General features: G+C 45.8%; 1 protein-coding gene across 5 annotated transcripts in view; it reads right to left on the bottom strand.

Annotated features, from left to right (window-relative positions):
* Nucleotides 1-17,431, bottom strand: part of RIN2 (Ras and Rab interactor 2) — a 213,850-nt gene that overhangs the window by 185,779 nt on the left and 10,640 nt on the right. Inside the window, exon 2 of one of the 5 annotated variants that reach the window (XM_070589488.1) lies at nt 13,383-13,534. The exons of the other annotated variants lie outside the window; for them this stretch is intronic. Within the exon in view, the coding sequence (XP_070445589.1) occupies nt 13,383-13,412 (30 nt within the window). The 5' untranslated portion in view covers nt 13,413-13,534. The remainder of the gene's footprint in view (nt 1-13,382; nt 13,535-17,431) is intronic. 5 annotated transcript variants of the gene reach the window in all.

Here is a 17,431-nt window from a genome sequence, read left to right on the forward strand (position 1 = left end):
GTACCAACAACAAATCAATTGCGTTAACTGGAGCTCTGTAAGCAAGAGCTGTGATACTTTTCGAAGTGTGGTGTGGCCGGATTGTCTCAGCAGCGAAGGCTTTATTTCAGAAAATCTCTAAGTGTTTGCGTATGTAAAAATACTTCCATTTCTAATGTCTGGATCTGGGGACACTTATCTGAGGCTCTCTGCTTGGCTACAGTTTGACAATTGTGGCCAAAATGAATCTGCTTTTCATCCCAGGAGGCAACATGGGTCCTGGAATTTGGAATCACATTCCTTACTGAAATCTTGGCTTCTAATCCTGGGATCCCGAGCAAGTTAATTACACCCGTCTGAGGTTCACTTCGGCCAACCCCATGAACTGTGGGCAGTAACACCTCCCCCTCAGGTAAGGATGTGCTGTAAGAATGAACTGAGATGACGTCTGTGTCCCCCTCCCCCACCCCGGCCCAGGGCCTGGCCTGGAGAAGCTGCCCCCTGAACTGCCCACCCGTGTCCCTCTTCCCTTCCTGCACACGTATTGAAAACAGCCCGGGACAGGCTGTGCTCAGAAGCGAGTCTCTGAAAAAACAAACCAGAAGTGTCCTTAAACACTGCCCCCCAGCATCTGTTTTTGCTAATTGTTTTCTTTTTTTCAAATCTATCACAATCCTTCTAGTTATTGGTGGCAGATTCAGTAACATCATAGGAAGAGCCCTTAGCTCCAGGCCTGTGGCCTGGTAACACTCAATAAATATTAACTATTGTTATTATCATATTATGAAGATCATGTTTATCTGGGCCTTGAATGCCAGGTCTCACTCTGACACACAGGACTGGGCATCTGAAGCAGAACTGGCTGGATTTAAGTGAGGACTGAGGCAGAAATCAGACACCCTCCTGACCCCCATTGCGATGCCCTCCAGGGCCTGACACTGCTTCTTTGGACCCAGAATTTCAAAGAATGTCACCAGGTCTCCTTTTATGGCTTGGCGGTGATCCAAGTGGATGGATCCTCTGGAACACTGCCTTGTGCGCCCTCCCTGGATCAGTCAAATGGCCCTATTTTCTTTTTCAACTTACTTAGAATTGTCTTTTGGATGTTTCTACCTTCTGACTTTGTAGTGTTTCCCAACCCAAGACCCAGATTCTCCACTGCTGGTCTCTGGCTGTGAAGAGAGAAAGGGAACCCCTGGAATCCCAGACGCTACCAAGGCAACCGCTGTGGCTTCTCTGGCTGTTTCCTTCCTCGCACCCCAAGGGATCCTCTGAGGTCCCAGCTCTCTGAATAGATGCTCTTCCTCCAAATGCCCCCCCGCAAATACTCCATTGCTTGGTATGGCCCAAGCACTGGCTGCTGGAGCTGGGTTATTCCTTGGCTCCTGGTCCCCAAGAGGCTCAGGGTTCTCCATGGCCAGCATCTGCCCCAAGCTAAGAATCGGAGACGTGGCTTCAGGCCTGTGTTTGGGATGCATCCTGGGAAGTCTGAGCCGAGTTTTACAATCAGCCGCTCCTGGTTGCAAATCCTGGCTCTGGCACCACTGACTAACTGTGCAACTGGGACAAGCTCACTTAACTTCTCAGAGCCTTTGTTCAACCATCTGTAGAATGGGGATCAAGGCAGTTACTTTATAAAACTGAGTGGGGACCCTAAATGGAATAAAGTTTCCAGCACAGTGGGAACTATTTTTCTTTTAATCACAGAATTTTTATTTTATTCTCATCAAAAGAGCTCCATTCAACTTAGACATATTTTTTATGAATCATATATCACCCTTGGGCATACACATAAAAGACAACTATAAGCAAATTAATTGCTTAGGTGTAAAACTTCTTCACATTCAGAGTCCAACGCTTCTACTCAGTAGTTTATGGCCAGGTTTTTTCATATAACACTGTCCTCTGTGACATCAAGAGTAGAAGGAGCTTCGATGATGCTTTTTTCTTTTTACTAAAATTTTTACTTAGTTAATTTGAAAAAATTAGAAAATTATCAGTTTGAAATTAGAGTAGCAAACACATTGGATGCAACAAACTAAAAAAAAAATCTAAATGGCTAAAAATAACTCAGTAATAAAAGTACAAATATAATTTACAAAATCACATGTCTCAGAAAAATAAACAAAAACACTAACTGTCTTTCCTTCTAGATAAGACTGCTTTCTCTCCTGGAAGAAAGAAAAGGCAACTAATGATTTGAGATTAAAATCAAACATAATTGCTATTTAGCAACATCTAAATAAATGCCCCACACAGCACAGTGCTAGCACACAGCTAACTCCAAGATGTGAAGTGTGTTAGTTACAAGAACTTGGGCACATAATTTAACTTTTCTAGGACTTAGTTTCTCTTTCTGTAAAATTAGGTGGTAGGATTCAATGAATTTTAGGGTCTTTTTGTTATCCAAAGTTTTTTGTCTATGTAAATGCTGATACAACTTTAATTCACCATCTTGTCTCAACACCAAATAGGACAGCTTTTCTATAACACCTGGCAGTGACGCATGTTCATGCAGACAATTTATAAATTTATAAATGCCCAGGGGCAATACTCTTTGCATTTCTAAAATTATCTCTTCCATATCAGGAGACTTTATTTTTCCTTCCCAAATGAAAATATATTCAAGTAGACCCCAAACAGAGACATGATTTTTTTTTTTCTATTGGAAATATAGCTTCTGTAGCATTAATTGCCTTTCTAGGAATTTCCTTAGATTTGGAGGAAAATCGCAGCCCCAGGAGACTAGATTGCAGCACGTGTTGACTGTAGTCATAGGTCCCGAGCCTCCCAGCACTCAGTTATATTTTTGTTTCTAAAAGAATGAAATTTGACTTTAAAAAAAGCACAGTAAAAATCCAGGGAGGCCACAAGGCGAGACTTCGCTCCACCTGATTATTTTGTTTGTTTTTTCACAGTATTTTTGAATTCCTGTGGAATGAAAACTGCACCAGAGAAATGAAAGATTTCATGGGAGCAGGAAATCCCCCTTATTATAAAGAAGGTCAGTTCTCAGCTGGGAAACAAACATAAAGTTGGGAAAAATAAAGACAGCCCCAGTTTACTTGAGGCTCTAGTTTCAAATGGTCATTTCCTGGAACCTCGAGGCTATGAGGGGGTCAGGCCTAATTGACAATTTATAGAAGCCTGTGTAATCCCTGAGGGTGCAGTTTTATGGTAACTGGAATGTGGGATTGTAAACTTCCTGTGCTGAAGGGAAAATGTGTGAAGAATGCAGGGCTGAGGTTCCAAAAACACTTTTCTGCTTTGCAAGTGAGATTGGAGCTACCCCTCTCTGGCTCTCATGGGGTGGGACACCAGCTCCTTTCTTCAATAGCCTGGGGCAATGACCCCAGCAGGACGAATGAGCAGGGAGCCATAGGCAGAAGGGCCCAAGTAGGGTGGGGAAAGGGAATGGGTCCCCCAGGCTTAGAGGGGCAGGAGCTCTGTGAGCCAGGTCACCGTTGGTTGGTGTAGCTGCCACTCCTGGGGACACGTCTCAGTCACATGGTGACTCCCCAGAGCCCTGCAGTTCCCCCAGTACAGCCCCAGCCCCTGGCCCAACAGCCTCGTTCCCTTCCCGGCCTTCTCAGGATTTCCAGGTGCTCCACAGCCTCTGACTGTGTCCTCAGTCTCTGAGCACACATCTCTGCATTTAAACAAAACAAACAAACAAACAAAAACCAAAACACTCTGCCATTAATGCTGGAGAAACGGGGATTAGAAAACCATTTCCTCCTGTGCTTTAAGGAACAGGACAAGGATGCCGGCTTTTGACACTTCTATTCAACACAGTACTGGAAGTCCCAGCCAGAGCAATTAGGCAAGAAAAAGAAATAAAGGGTATTCAAATTAGAAAGGAAAAAGTAAAATCATCTCTGTTCACAGACAACATGATCGTATATCTTAGAAAACCCTAAAGATCCCACAAACAGAACTAATAAAAGAATTCAGCAAAGTTGCAGGATATAGAACCAACACAAAAAATCAGTTGTGTTTCTATATCCTTACAATCAACAACCCAAAAAGGAAAATTAAGAAAATAATTCCATTTACAATTGCATCAAAAAGAATAAAATATTTAGTAATAAACTTGACCAAGGAGGCAAAAGACGTGTACACTGAAAAGTACAAAACATTATTCAAAGAAATTAAAGACAGAAACACATGGAAAGACATCCAGAATTCATGGATTGGAAAACTTAATATTGTTAAGATGTCAATACCATTCAAAGTGATCTACAGGTTTAATGCAATCCCTATCAAAATACCAATGGTGTGGGGCCGGCCCGGTGGCGCAGCGGTTAAGTTCGCACGTTCCGCTTCTCGGTGGCCCGGGGTTCGCTGGTTCGGATCCCGGGTGCGGACATGGCACTGCTTGGCAGCCATGCTGTGGTAGGCGTCCCACGTATAAACTAGAGGAAGATGGGCACGGATGTTAGCTCAGAGTCAGGCTTCCTCAGCAAAAAGAGGAGGACTGGCAGTAGTTAGCTGAGGGCTAATCTTCCTCCAAAAAAAAAAAAAACAAAACAACAACAACAACAACAACAAAAAAACAAAATACCAATGGTGTTTTTTTGCAGGAATGGAAAAATCGATCCACAAATTTATATGGAATCTCTAGAGACCCTGAATAGCCAAAAAAATCTTTAAAACGAAGAACAAAGCTGGAGGACTCACACTTCCTAATTCTAAAACTTACTACAAAGCTACCATGATCAAAATGGTGTGGTACTGGCATAAAGACAGACAAAAAAGCCGATAGAATAGACTAGAAAGCCCAGAAATAAACCCATGCTTATAAGGTGAAATGATTTTCAGCAAAGTTGCCAAGATCATTCAATGGGGAAAGGACAGTCTTTTCAACAAATGGTGACAGAAAAACTGGACATCCACACGCAAAAGAATAAAGTTGGTCCCTTACCTTACACCATATAGAAAAATTAACTCAAATCAATCAAAGACCAAAGCATAAATGCTAAAACTGTAAAACTCTTAGAAGAAAATACAGGAGAAAAGCTTCAAGTCATTGGGTCTGGCAATGATTTCTTGGATATGACCTCAAAAGCACAGGCCACAGAAGAAAAAATAGATAAATTGGACTATGTCAAAATTAAAAACATGTGTGCCTCAAAGGACACAAATAATTGAGTGAAAAGGCAATACACAGAGTGGGAGAAATTATTTCCTCATCATATATCTGATAAGGGATTAATATCCAGAATATACAGAGAACCTCTACAACTCAACAACAAAAACAGCTGGAATAAAAAATGGATAAAAGACTTGAATAAATATTTTTACAAAGAAGATACACAAATGACCAACAAGCAAATGAGAAGATGCTCAACATGACTAATTATTATGGAAAGGCAAATCAAACCACAATCAGATACTACGTCATACCCGTCAGGAATGACTACTATGAAAAAAACAAAATAAGTGCTGGTGAGGATGTAGAAAAATTGGAACCTTTGTGAACTGCTGGTGGGAATGAAAACGGTGCAGCTGCTGTGAAAAACAGTATGGCAGTTCCTCAAAAAATTAAAAATAGATTACCATATGATCTTGCAATTCCACTTCTGGGTATACACTCCAAAGAACTGAAAACGAGTTCTCCAAGAGATATTTGAACACTCATGATTCATAACAGCATTATTTACAATAGCCAAAAGGTGGAAGCAACTCAAGTGTCCACTGATAGAGGAATGGATAACAATATGTGGTGTATACGTACAATGGGATATTATTCAGCCTTAAAAAGGAAGGAAATTCTGACACATGCCACAACATGGTTGAACCTTGGGGACATTATGCTAAGTGAAATAAGCCAGCATTTCATTTTGTACACATATAGTATTTATGCTATATGAAACAAGTTAATAAGCAAGACAAATACTGTATGATTCCACTGATATGAGGTACCTAGAGTAGTCAAATTCAGAGACAGAAAGTAGAATGGTGCCAGGAGCTGGCGGGAGGGAGATGGGCAGCTATGGTTTAACGGGTACAGTTTGTTTGGAAAGATGAAAAGAGTTGTGTGGATGGATGGTGGTGATGGTTGCACAGTGATATAAAAGTACTTAGCACCACTGAACTGCACACTTAAAAATGGCTAAGATGGTAAATTTTGTTGAATTTTACAATTAGAAGTAATAAAAAAGGAGAAAACAAAACCTGCAACCAATCTTTTAGCTGAAATTCTTTATTTGTTCATAAAAGATGAGAATTTGGTGGTCCCCCGGCAATACAGTCTTAAAAATAAAAGGGAAGAGAGTTAAAGGGGGCGGGGCGGGGGGAGAAGCGTTCCCTTCCTGACCCGCACCTTCACACCTCCACCGCCTCCCCTCGCCCTTCCTCCTAGTTCATCAGGTAACCGCAAAGAGATTAACAGTACACTTGGTGGCACAGAAAGATTGAGGCTTGAGAATGCCTGGGAAAGTCTTTAATAAACTATAAACATCACAAAAATATTGGTTAGTATTAGTATTTCTATTTCTGAGGGAAATGGTAAAACCAGATTTCCCGGGCATTTCTCCACAGCTGTGGCCAGAGCTGAGCTGGAGGATAGGCTCCTGGATGCACCGAGTCCCACACCCCAAGTCCCCTCTAAATGAGGTGATGGTTACTGTTGCTTGGACCACGGGCTGGTGGGGAACCGGTGCAGCCTGGCACTGAGGAGTTGGGCTCCATCAGTGGATATGGCGGGGTCCACGCCACGGATTAGCTTGACCTTGAGCCGGTTACTTATGCTGTCCAAGTCTCTGTTTCCCCACTGTAAAATGGGCATAATAAGAGTATCCATCTTCAAGACTGGTACAGCATTTAGTAAGACAGCACATGGACTGCGCCAAGCCTAGCTGTGACACACGTGTGTACTAAATAAATGTTGGCTCTCATGATGACTACTAGCGCTCTCACTCCTCAGGACTCTATCCACAGGCTGTCGCCGAAATCAAGTGGTCTCCTCAGTCCCAAAGAACATTTCCACTAGACCCAGAAACCCTCTGTCAGAGGGAGCCGGATGCCAATCTGCTGAGTCCCAACTGCCAAGGGGCTCTGCTGGAAGGGAAGATATGCGGCTGAGTGAAACGAACCAGCAGCCAACCAACCCTTGAGTTGCAATGTTTTCACAGACTTTGGACGCTATACTCAGAAACAGAAAATTCTGCTCTTACTACTGTCCTGGTAAGCTAACCCTAGGACAATATCTTCATACCCTTTTCGTAGGCAATTTTATCTTCCCTGGCTCGGCTCTGTGTATACTGAAAATGGCTAACTAGGTGTTTGCAGCCCAAAGCCTTCTTTCAAGCTCAGATCCTGGAGCCGGCCTCTTGACACCTCCGCTTGAGTTCTCACAGGCACCTCAAACTTCACGTTTACAAAATGGAACTCTGTCATGCCTTCTTTTCCTCCTGGACTTACCATCTCCTTCATGGTGCCCCCATTAAGCCGAGTGGTCATGCGAGAAGCCCAGGGCCTCTCTGTTCACATCCCTCACATCAAATCCATCACTGGGTTCTGCTGGGCCATTCTTTGATTTTTGCCTTTAATTCCTCCCTAGTGCCCCGATTCTCTGAACAGTCACAATCTTCTCCCATCTGGTCTCCTTGAGACCACTCGTGCTGCGCTGAAACCCCTTCTGTAACTAGTAGTCAGAGTGACCTTTTTAAGATAAAATCCTATTGTATCATCCTCCTCACAAGACCCGACGATAGCCACGAAGATTCCGGAGGTACGGAAGTGGGTACCCCACCCGTCAGCGTCTGACCCACCGTGGGTTTTCAAGAGACTTGAATGAATGCCTGGGTCTTGCTGCCTTCTGCCCTTTTTCTAGAATGGGAATGATTTTCTGCAGGCACTTGTGATTCCTTCCCATGCCACAGTGGCAGAAGACAAGAGAGAATAACCATACCTCTTCCTGACTGAAAATTCCTGTCTCGTCTTCTGCAACCTCTGGCTTTTGATCATTTCCCACTTCTTCTCTGTTTGCAAAAATAACGCTTTTATCGCATGAAAAATAACACTTTTATCACATGCTGCTCCAAGAAAAATACAGTGTGCCCAGTGCACATTCCTATCTGACTTCCTCTGGAAACAGGAATCGCGGTTGGTTCTGCTGAGTGCCTCGTGCTGCTCCATCGCCCGGTCCTCGTAGGCAGCCCAGGCTCTCCATCCTGCTTCAGGGAACCGTGCCCGGCTGCTGGGGGCAGGAAGGAACGACAGACATTGGAGTGGGTTTAGATGCATTATGGAAGCAGAGTCCAGGAACCGAAGCTCTGCCTTTGCCAGTTTCTTGTGCGAAAAAAGACAAAAGCCTGCGAAGGCCTCCAAATCCTGCCCATGTGTGAGAGCCGTCGTTCCATGGGACAGAACCCCAGGGTCAGAAGGAAGGAGCCTCCAGGTCACGGAGATGGCGCTGGTCAGGGGCACAGCAACGGCATGGCCACGAGTTTATAGAAAGTTACAGTTATTCCTTTTATTTTGATTATATATATATAATACATAATGATACTTATATATTATAAAATATATATATTTTTTTATTTTCACACGCTGTGAAGTTATATAGCGACTGTGACCAGAATCACCGCATTATTAGGAACTTTGAAGTTCTATTACTTGTCTCCCCAGTACAGTCATTTGGCCTCTTGCACCCCCTAAGCCCAGAGGAAGGAGAAGGTGTGGTCATTCAGCACAGATCTCTCAAGAGACCCTGGCGCCTAACAGAGCCACCGCCAGACCACTGACACCAGCACGCGGCAGAACCACAGCACATCTCCAAACCCACAGTCAAGAAGCACCTGCTTCGCCTCTCCATCTCGTGGAGCCTCCCGCTCCCATTCATGGCTTGACCCACCCCAAGGGGGTGCTGAGCGTCCCTGACCTGCAGGACGAGGCAGACAGGCGATTCCCGGCAGGCACTTCGACCACGGAGGGACGACTACTGGGAACGGCTGACTCTATTTCCCGACTGTGCTCACCGGCCACACTTCCTGGATATCTATCAGGCTCTGGCTTTACTTTACTCTCTGTTTGTGGGTTGAATTACGTTCCCCCCAAAAATATGTGGGTATCCTAACCCCCAGTACCATGCAGAATGTGTCCTTATTTGCAAATCGAGTCTATTAAGATTTAGTCAAGTTAAAAGGAGGTCTTTATGTGGTCCCTACTCCAGTATGACTTGTGTCCTTATACAAACGGGATGTTTGAACAGAGATGCACAGAGGGAAGGCGATGTGAAGACACGGAGGAAGCACGCCATGTGAGGGTGCAGGCAGAGACTGCAGTAATGCGGCTGCAGGCCAAGGAACCCCTGAGGCCACCAGAAGCCAGGACGAAGGCACGGGACATTCCTTCCCTAGCACCCTAGAGGGAGTGCCACCCTGCTGACACCTTGATTTGGGACTTCTAGCCTCCAAACTGAGACAATACATTTCTGTGCTTTGAAGCCACTCGGTCTGTGGTCCTTTGTTATAGCAGCCCCAGGAAGCTAGTTCACCTTCCTATTTCCACACAGAGGTGCTCTGGAGATACTACAGAGCAGCTGCTGATCTTTGACAGACCTGGTTTGAATTCTGGTTCTTCCACTTTCACGCTTTGTGACCATACACAAGTTACTTAACCTCTCTGTGCCTCAGTTTCTACAATCCGAAAGGAAAAGGAAACTATTTTATGGGTACCATGGGATGCTACAAGAGGTAACCACCTCACAGGCTTGTTAGGATTCCAAAATGAGAACAGCAAGTGTGAAGTCCTGAGCACAGCATCAGACACACAGTGGGCACTTGGTGCCCTCCGTTTGGCTGGTATGATTATTAATTGGGATGTTGAAGCACTTGTCAGTGGAAGCTTACATCTCCTGCAACACATGACACGAGATTTGCATGGCTCCAGGGCCAGCTTTGGGGGGTGTGACCCGTGTGGTCACACAGGCCCCGTGTTCAGAGGGGCCCACTCTTGGTTTAATGCTCTGCTGACGCCATCTGGAAATTATTAATAATTTTTGAACAAGGGGTCCCCATTTCCATTTTGCTTTGAGCCCCACAAATTACGAAGCCAGCTCCTCCAGTCACGCGCAGGGGTTGAAAACTCAGCAGCAACCAGCACCTGCAGGAGAATGTTCTCCAGGGGGAATTTCAGTGACTCTGGAGGGTCTGGACCCTTCAGGAGCTTTAGAGTGTCACAGCCCCTCAGCACCGTCCTTCAGCTCCCTCTGGAGGTTGCATTTCAATGTCCAAATGTCTTTATCTCTAACTTACTTTGAACACTGCACATACTTGCACTAAGAACAAATCTCTCCTGTAGAAATTGAGAAAAGGATAAAGGGAAAGCACTGTCGTAGCCCATTTTCTTCCTGATTCCTCAGCATGAGCCACGGGCCCTGAGCCGGTGTGAGATGTCTCCTGCCGGAGCTCTTGAAGGCTTCCTCAGAACAAGGTGTACTTTTACTTTTAGCCCAAAGGAATATTTGGGCCTCCTGAGCCGCTCTACCCAACCTTCAGGCATCATTCCGCCTTAACTGTTTAATCCAACAAATATTTATTCAGCACCTACTATATGCCAGGACTATTCTAGGTGCTGAAGATGCAGCACGGAACCCAACAGACATAACCAGACTTTCCTAACATATATCAGGTGAAAACAAATGCTTGGTGAGAAATAGGGCAGGGCCTGGGGATGGAGTGGGTCAGGAGGGCGGGTGGTAGGTCTGCTGTTTCCTATGGGCAGTCACGGACACCCCCTCTGCAGTGGACTTTTGAAGAGAGACCAGAAGGAAGTGAGGGGCGGGTCACATGGATATCCAGGCAAAGGAAGAGTGAGTGCGGAGGCCCAGAGGAGAGCAAGGAGGCTGCTGTGGCTGGGGCCAGCAAGCGACGGGTGGCGGGAAGCGAGGTGAGAACAGTAAAGAGAGCCCAGAACATACAGGGACTTTCGGGCTGTGGAAAAGACCGTGGATTTTACCGTGAGTGAGATGGAAACTGGAAGGAAACTAGAGGATCTGGCATATGTTTTTAAAAGATCACTGTGAGTATGCTGTGAAGAAATACACTGCAGGGAGGCCAGAACAAAGCAAGGAGATCGGGTAGGAGGACACTGCCAGATTCAGAGACAGATGATGGGGGCTTTGAGGCGGTAGCAGTGGGATGCTGAGAAGTGGTCAGATCAGGGATATATACAGAAAGCAGAGCTGACAAAACTTGCTGACGGTTTGGATGCAGATATTGGCAGGGCCAGCATAGTAGTGAAGGAGGAGAAGCAAGAGAAAGCGTTGTCTTGAAAGCCAAGTATTTGTAGGAAGGGCAGGTACCTGTGTCAGATGCTGCTGGAAGATTGAAGGAGACGGGGACCAAAAACTGACCACTGGATTTGGCCACACGGAGGTCATGGGGGGCCTTGACAAGATCAGTTCAGGGTACAACATCTTGATGACAGTGGATCTAGGAAAGGATGGAAGGAGGGGGACTGGAGGCAGGAGCACAGACCCCCCCGTGAAGAACTCTGCTGTCAAGTGAAGTTGAGAAGAGGTAGGAGCTGGAGGCAGATGTGGGGTCAAGGAAGGTTCTCCAAAAATGGGCGATATTACAGCATGACCGTACCCAGTGGAAATGACCCAATAGAGGGGGCAAAACAGGTGATACAGGACAGAGGGAACAAATGCTGGAGTAGTGTCCTTTATGTGACAGAAGTTGGGATCCGCTGCACAGGCAGAGGGGCTGACCCCACAGAGGAGCCCAAGTGTTTTACCCACTGTGGCAGGAGGGGAGGGAGAGCACATGGATCCAGACGCAGGGCTCTTGTCAGTTTTAAGGCAAGTGTGATGGAAGTTCTGATTAATTCTAGTTTCTCAGTGAATAAGAAGTAAGGGCATCAGCTTAAAGTGAGGAGCTGGGGGATGTGGGAGATTTGGGAGGGGAGGAAGCGAGTGACATAATCATCTACGGCATCTCTTTTCAAAACCCATGAGTGGGTTGTGAAATCAGTTTAGAAGGTCATCATCAGCACATTTTAAGTAAATGAAACAGGATAGGATCAGAGAGAGGAGAAAAGGAAATATGAGTAGTGTTAGTTTCCAAAACTTTATTTCACTTTTTTATATATATGAGTGTAATTCTTTTAAAAGTCTATGGATGGACTAATAAAGCGGAGTAGGACGCCTTGAGATGAACGGCCATAAACGCCCTAACGTGGCTGTGGTTTTCCAGCCACGTCCACTTGCCTGGTGCAGGCACAGTCTGCGGGAGGCATGCTTCAGCCAGGGGTGGGTTTAGTGAGGAGAGTCACCTGACAGAAACTGGCGAGAGAAGCGAGGTTTCCACAGAGGAAGGGTTCTAATCCCAGACTAGGGAATCCGCGCTGGGGAGGAGGCAGGTGAGAACGGGCCTCGGATGAAGGACAGAGACCAGGTGGCAGGGTCAATGGATGACAAATGATGGTGGTGGCTGAGCCAAAGCAACTCTACAAGAAAAACAAGACTTCACATTTCCTCAAGACTGAGGGCAAGGCGGACTGTCTTCTCCCACCAATGTTCACTTGCAGAAATTTTCTGTTAAATGGTTTACTGGAAAAAGCTTTGTCAGTCAAAGGGCCTTCTCCCTGCTTCTGTGCTGGGCTTTTCACATGGTGTGTAAAAACGTTCTAAAGTCAGATGGTATCATATCTTTGTCAATTTTCCCAGCACTCACCAAAACAACGTTTCCTCAAAGGCAGTTTTGTTAAATTTAATAATACTTAACCAGGGCCAGCCCAGTGCCCTCCACTTCAGTGGCCCAGGTTTGGTTCCCAGGCATGGACCTACACTGCTCTATTAGCAGCCCTGCTGTGCTGGTGGCCCACATAGTTAAAAAAAAACAGAGGAAGATTGGCACAGCTGTTAGCTCAGGGTAAATCGTCCTCAGCAAAAAAAATTAATAATACTTAATCACAGAGCTGCACAGTACCTTCAGTTCAGTCAACCTTCAACAACTATTCTGCCACGTTTATTAATTTTTATCTCTGTTTCTAGAATGATATTAATTTTATAAAAGCATCATAATCCTTGGGAAAAGGAAGTATTGCTCTTATTCCTGGCTTTTTCCTCTCTCTGGAAGAAGTGAGTACAGCTTTCCCTCAAGCTTTTCATCCTTGCACTGTATCATCTTTCCTGGGATGTACAGAGAATCCCTCAGAATATTAAAGACCAACCAAGATCCAGAAGTTTGAATGGACTCATGGGAAAATAGTAGCTAAAACATTACTCCTTTGTCATGTTCATTTTCTTTTATCCTTATGTTTGATAATTTTTTCTCTTGCAATTATTGTTTTAATGGTTTCTTGATTGTTAAACTAAATGAAAAAATACATTAGAAAAAATTAAAGAGATTGATTTCTACCTCGTATCAATAGTTCAAATTAAATCTTACCATGATATATCTCTTGAGCTCTCGAACCATGTTTAAAATCTCCTCTGATTCCACGTGGTCCTGCCATGTTACTCTGGCTTCTCTGTCTCGACTGTTATTCCAGCTGCTGCACGCTCAGAATAGCAGATGCATGGTGGTATCACTGGTAGGATCTGCGTGTTAAATTGCAACCCCTGATAATCAGGCGCTTCATCTCTGAAGCCTCTTGTGATTGGCCAGTTTGAAACAATTTGAATATCCCGACATCTTATGATTCCACTGGCAGAGTCCATGCAACCTCCAGAAATGAGGAGGGGAGGATGATGATGACAATGGCGCAGAAAGGATGGAGGAGGTGCATATGCACGCAGATGCTCACGTGTGTTTATGGAGCCTGGATCTGACAAATGACTGGCCTGGACAATGAGGGTGTATGCTGCCGTGTCCCAACATGATTAAGAAATTCTCCTTCAGGTCTTAATGTTCTCCCATCTCCCAGCCCGACACTTCTCAATGTCCTCCATCCTGCACCTCACCAGTTACTCTTCAAGGACCACGGGGCCAACAATAACAGAAACAAAGAGCCAACTATTTCCAAGAAGAATATTTACACATTTATAGGCATCCTGTGACTGTACTGAATATTTCCAATGAGATCTGAGGGCATAAAAGTCTGCAGCAGGACTGTGGGAAATAAACATGGCCAAGAAGCATCAAAGATGGTTTCCGGTGGGTCAGTGGGACATATCTGTCATCACTCGTGGCACAGGATTAATAAGAAACTCTGGCTCGTCATACCATCACAAAAGGAAGTCACAAGAAATGAAGGCTAATTCTTCCTAACTGTCCACTCTGCCAGCTTCTGGAAGGTTGAGAGGTTGAGAACAAGCACCCCAGACCGTGGCAGATGCTGACAGCACTCTTCTGTATCCATATCTCTCTGTGGGACGACGGCCTTTGGGCTCATGGGACCTGCTTTGCCTGCACAGACAGAGCTGGAAGTGTTGGGGCAGCCCTTAGCCAAAGATCGACTGACACAGGGGTACAACTACTCCAGTAAGTTGACCTCTGATCTGGCCACCCTGGTGGGTCCTACACTGTCTCCAGAACCTTTCTGTGAAGACCACCCCTTATCTCCTGTTATAGATAAAGGAGGCTGAGGTTCTACTTAAATCAAAAATAGGGCAAAACCCTCTGCAGGACCTGAGCATTCCTTTGTGAGGGGCCTGTGCTACCCAGAGCAGTGGATGAAAGGTTCCCTCCCAGACTCTCCCTGTCTCAGCACACAATCTGGCTCTTTACAACATGACACTGTCCTAAATTGTCCTCGAGTCTTGAATGTACAGCTCTTGCCTCCCTCCCTGGGCTGAAGGTCCTCAGACGGTCTGGACCATGTCTTCCCTCTCTCCCCACACTTTGCAGAACCCAAGCAAGGAATCTCACATTCTAAGTGGAGCCATAACAAATGACACGTTCCTTCCCAAATGCACCATGCTCCTGATTCTCATCCTTCGCATGTGACACTCTTAGCCAGAACCCACTTGTCACCAGCTACCACCAAATAATGCCCCCATCAGAACTAGCCCCTCCCACTGTGAACGCTCTGCTGACACCCGGGACAAGATAAAGTGCCCCTTCTGAATGCAACCACGTCCTCCTTGAACAGAAAGAGGTCACTGTCCTCTCCTGGCCTCTGCCCTTTGAAATTACCCCAGCTCTGGCAGGTGCCAGAGCCCTGTGAAAATAGAGTTTAAGAAGGGGGATCGCCCAAGCCAACATCACAGCGTAGGAGGTCACTTGTATTGTTTAGATCGCACTCATAGCCTAAGGTCACCCTGTACACTACTTAGGGAAAGACATTAGCTGAAAATATTAGGCATAAATGGGGTATGAGATGTGCCCAGAGAAAACTGTTTGTAATACCAAGTACGTGTTGAGTATGTACTAAGACAGGAATCTCAGACTACAGAGAGAATGGCAAGGGCAGATGTCCAGGAGGGGGCTCCCACCCTGGGGAGGGACAGGGAGCTGTCAGGTCTGACTGTCACTTCATACATCAGAACTCACCACAGGGAGGATAAGAAGCTTTGAGGAAACTACCCCAAATGGAGCACTTTCCTCACTTGCAGGAGGTGGGGGGGCAACCTGTCTGCTCATTGGTCCCGACTCCCTCCCTCTCCCTCCTTTGCTCAGGAGCCATGAAATCTTCAGGGGTGGAGTCTCCTTCCTTCACAGTCACCTGAGTTGCCAAAAGTCAGAGGAGCCTCTTAAACACCCCCCATCTCTGTACTTGTTCTCCTTGGGATCCCGAAATTTCCAGGAGGAAAAACAATCGCAAAGGAAAATAATGAAGAACTTTAATTAGGGGTTTTCACATTCAAACTTGGCACCAGTGTGTCTCCAAGTCCAGCAATGACCATGCTGCCCTGCCCTTGCCAGTATTTCTAAGTATCCCCTGGTAGGCTGGAGGGCCCTTCAGACCAGGAATTACAGAGGGGCACCTGACGGTCAGACCACAAAGGAATCTCGCAGTTCTCAGGTCAGCCAGGATCCCACAGCCCCCAGAGGATCCCACAGCTCCCAGCAGCACTGAAACCTGGAGCCTCAGAACCAGCCCGGTTTCTGCCTCCTTCCGCCGCCGGCACCCTGCTGACTGACGGTAAACAAGTGGGGTCTGAATATGCACAGCCAGTGCCTGTGGGCTTTCACTCAATTGTGGTTTACTAGAAGAAGAGGATCAAAAACTACCTGCCAGCTCTTCCCAAATCAGTGTCTCGGCTCAACACAATTCCAAACAAATCCTATGGAATAAAATTTAACTGGAAGAATTAAGGGTGAACACTGCCAAGAAAATGTGGGGGGGAAGAAAGATAAATGGGCGGAAAGTGGATGAGACTTGCCCTGCCAAATGCTGCAAGTATTACAGAGCTGGGGAGGAGAGCGTATTCACCAACCGATGCTCGGCCTGGGGGAAATCACTGGGAAAAAAGACTAAGGCTGCATTCTAACTTCATCAGCCACCTGACAATGATTCCAAGTGAATTAACAGTAATCTGTAAAACCGAAACCATAAAAATTAAAGAAAATATAAATGACTAGCTGTTTAAGGACACAAAAAAGGCTTTCTGAGCACAGGAGCCATTAAAGGAATCCAAAGGAAAAGTACCAACACTTGACGGGGCACAACGTTGAAGCTGCTGTGTGACAGAGCCACGAACACTCAGCGCCCAGGCAAGAAATGTCTGGGTAGCAGAAGAGGAGTGCTGCTGGGATACCATCTCACCTACCCCGGCATCACGCCCTGAAGTCAGACAAACCCCACACTGGTCTTCTGGGACCCGGCTCTGGTTTCTGCCCTGTGGGGAGGTGTGGGAACTTGGCTGAGTGCCGAGGACTCTAAGGTTCACGTGCAAGCTGACTCGTGAAGGTGTCCCTTGTTCATACAGGAGACACATCTGCCTCAATTCTTTTTTTTTTTTTTTTGAGGAAGATTAGCCCTGAGCTAACTGCTGTCAATCCTCTCCTTTTTGCTGAGGAAGACTGGCCCTGAGCTAACATCCGTGCCCATCTTCCTCTACTTTATATGTGGGATGCCTACCACAGCATGGCGTGCCAAGCAGTGCCATGTCTGCAACCGGGATCCGAACTGGTGAACCCTGGGCCGCCTAATCGGACAGACCGTGTGCACTTAACCACTGTGCCACCGGGCCAGCCCCCTCAATTCATTTTTAAAAAGTATTCTTGTGATCAAACCAGAGTTAAGTGTAATGCGGCGTTAACTATTCGGAAGAAAAAATCGGTGGTGATTTCTTCAATAAATAAAACAATGTTTTGTTAGGCAAATAAGGTTTGGATTTTTGTATTCGTGATCTAACACACAAAACTATAGACATAAAAACCCAAATGTCTGTTTATCTCACTTACTAGGTTAACCTTCTCACTCAAAACAGACTTAATTCATTAAAAGTTGTAAAATACAGGGGCTGGCCCCATGGCCGAGTGGTTAAGTTCGCACACTCCGCTGCAGGCGGCCCAGTGTTTCATTGGTTCAAATCCTGGGTGCGGACATG

This window comes from Equus przewalskii, chromosome 21, assembly GCF_037783145.1.
Source record: "Equus przewalskii isolate Varuska chromosome 21, EquPr2, whole genome shotgun sequence".
NCBI lineage: Eukaryota > Metazoa > Chordata > Mammalia > Perissodactyla > Equidae > Equus > Equus przewalskii.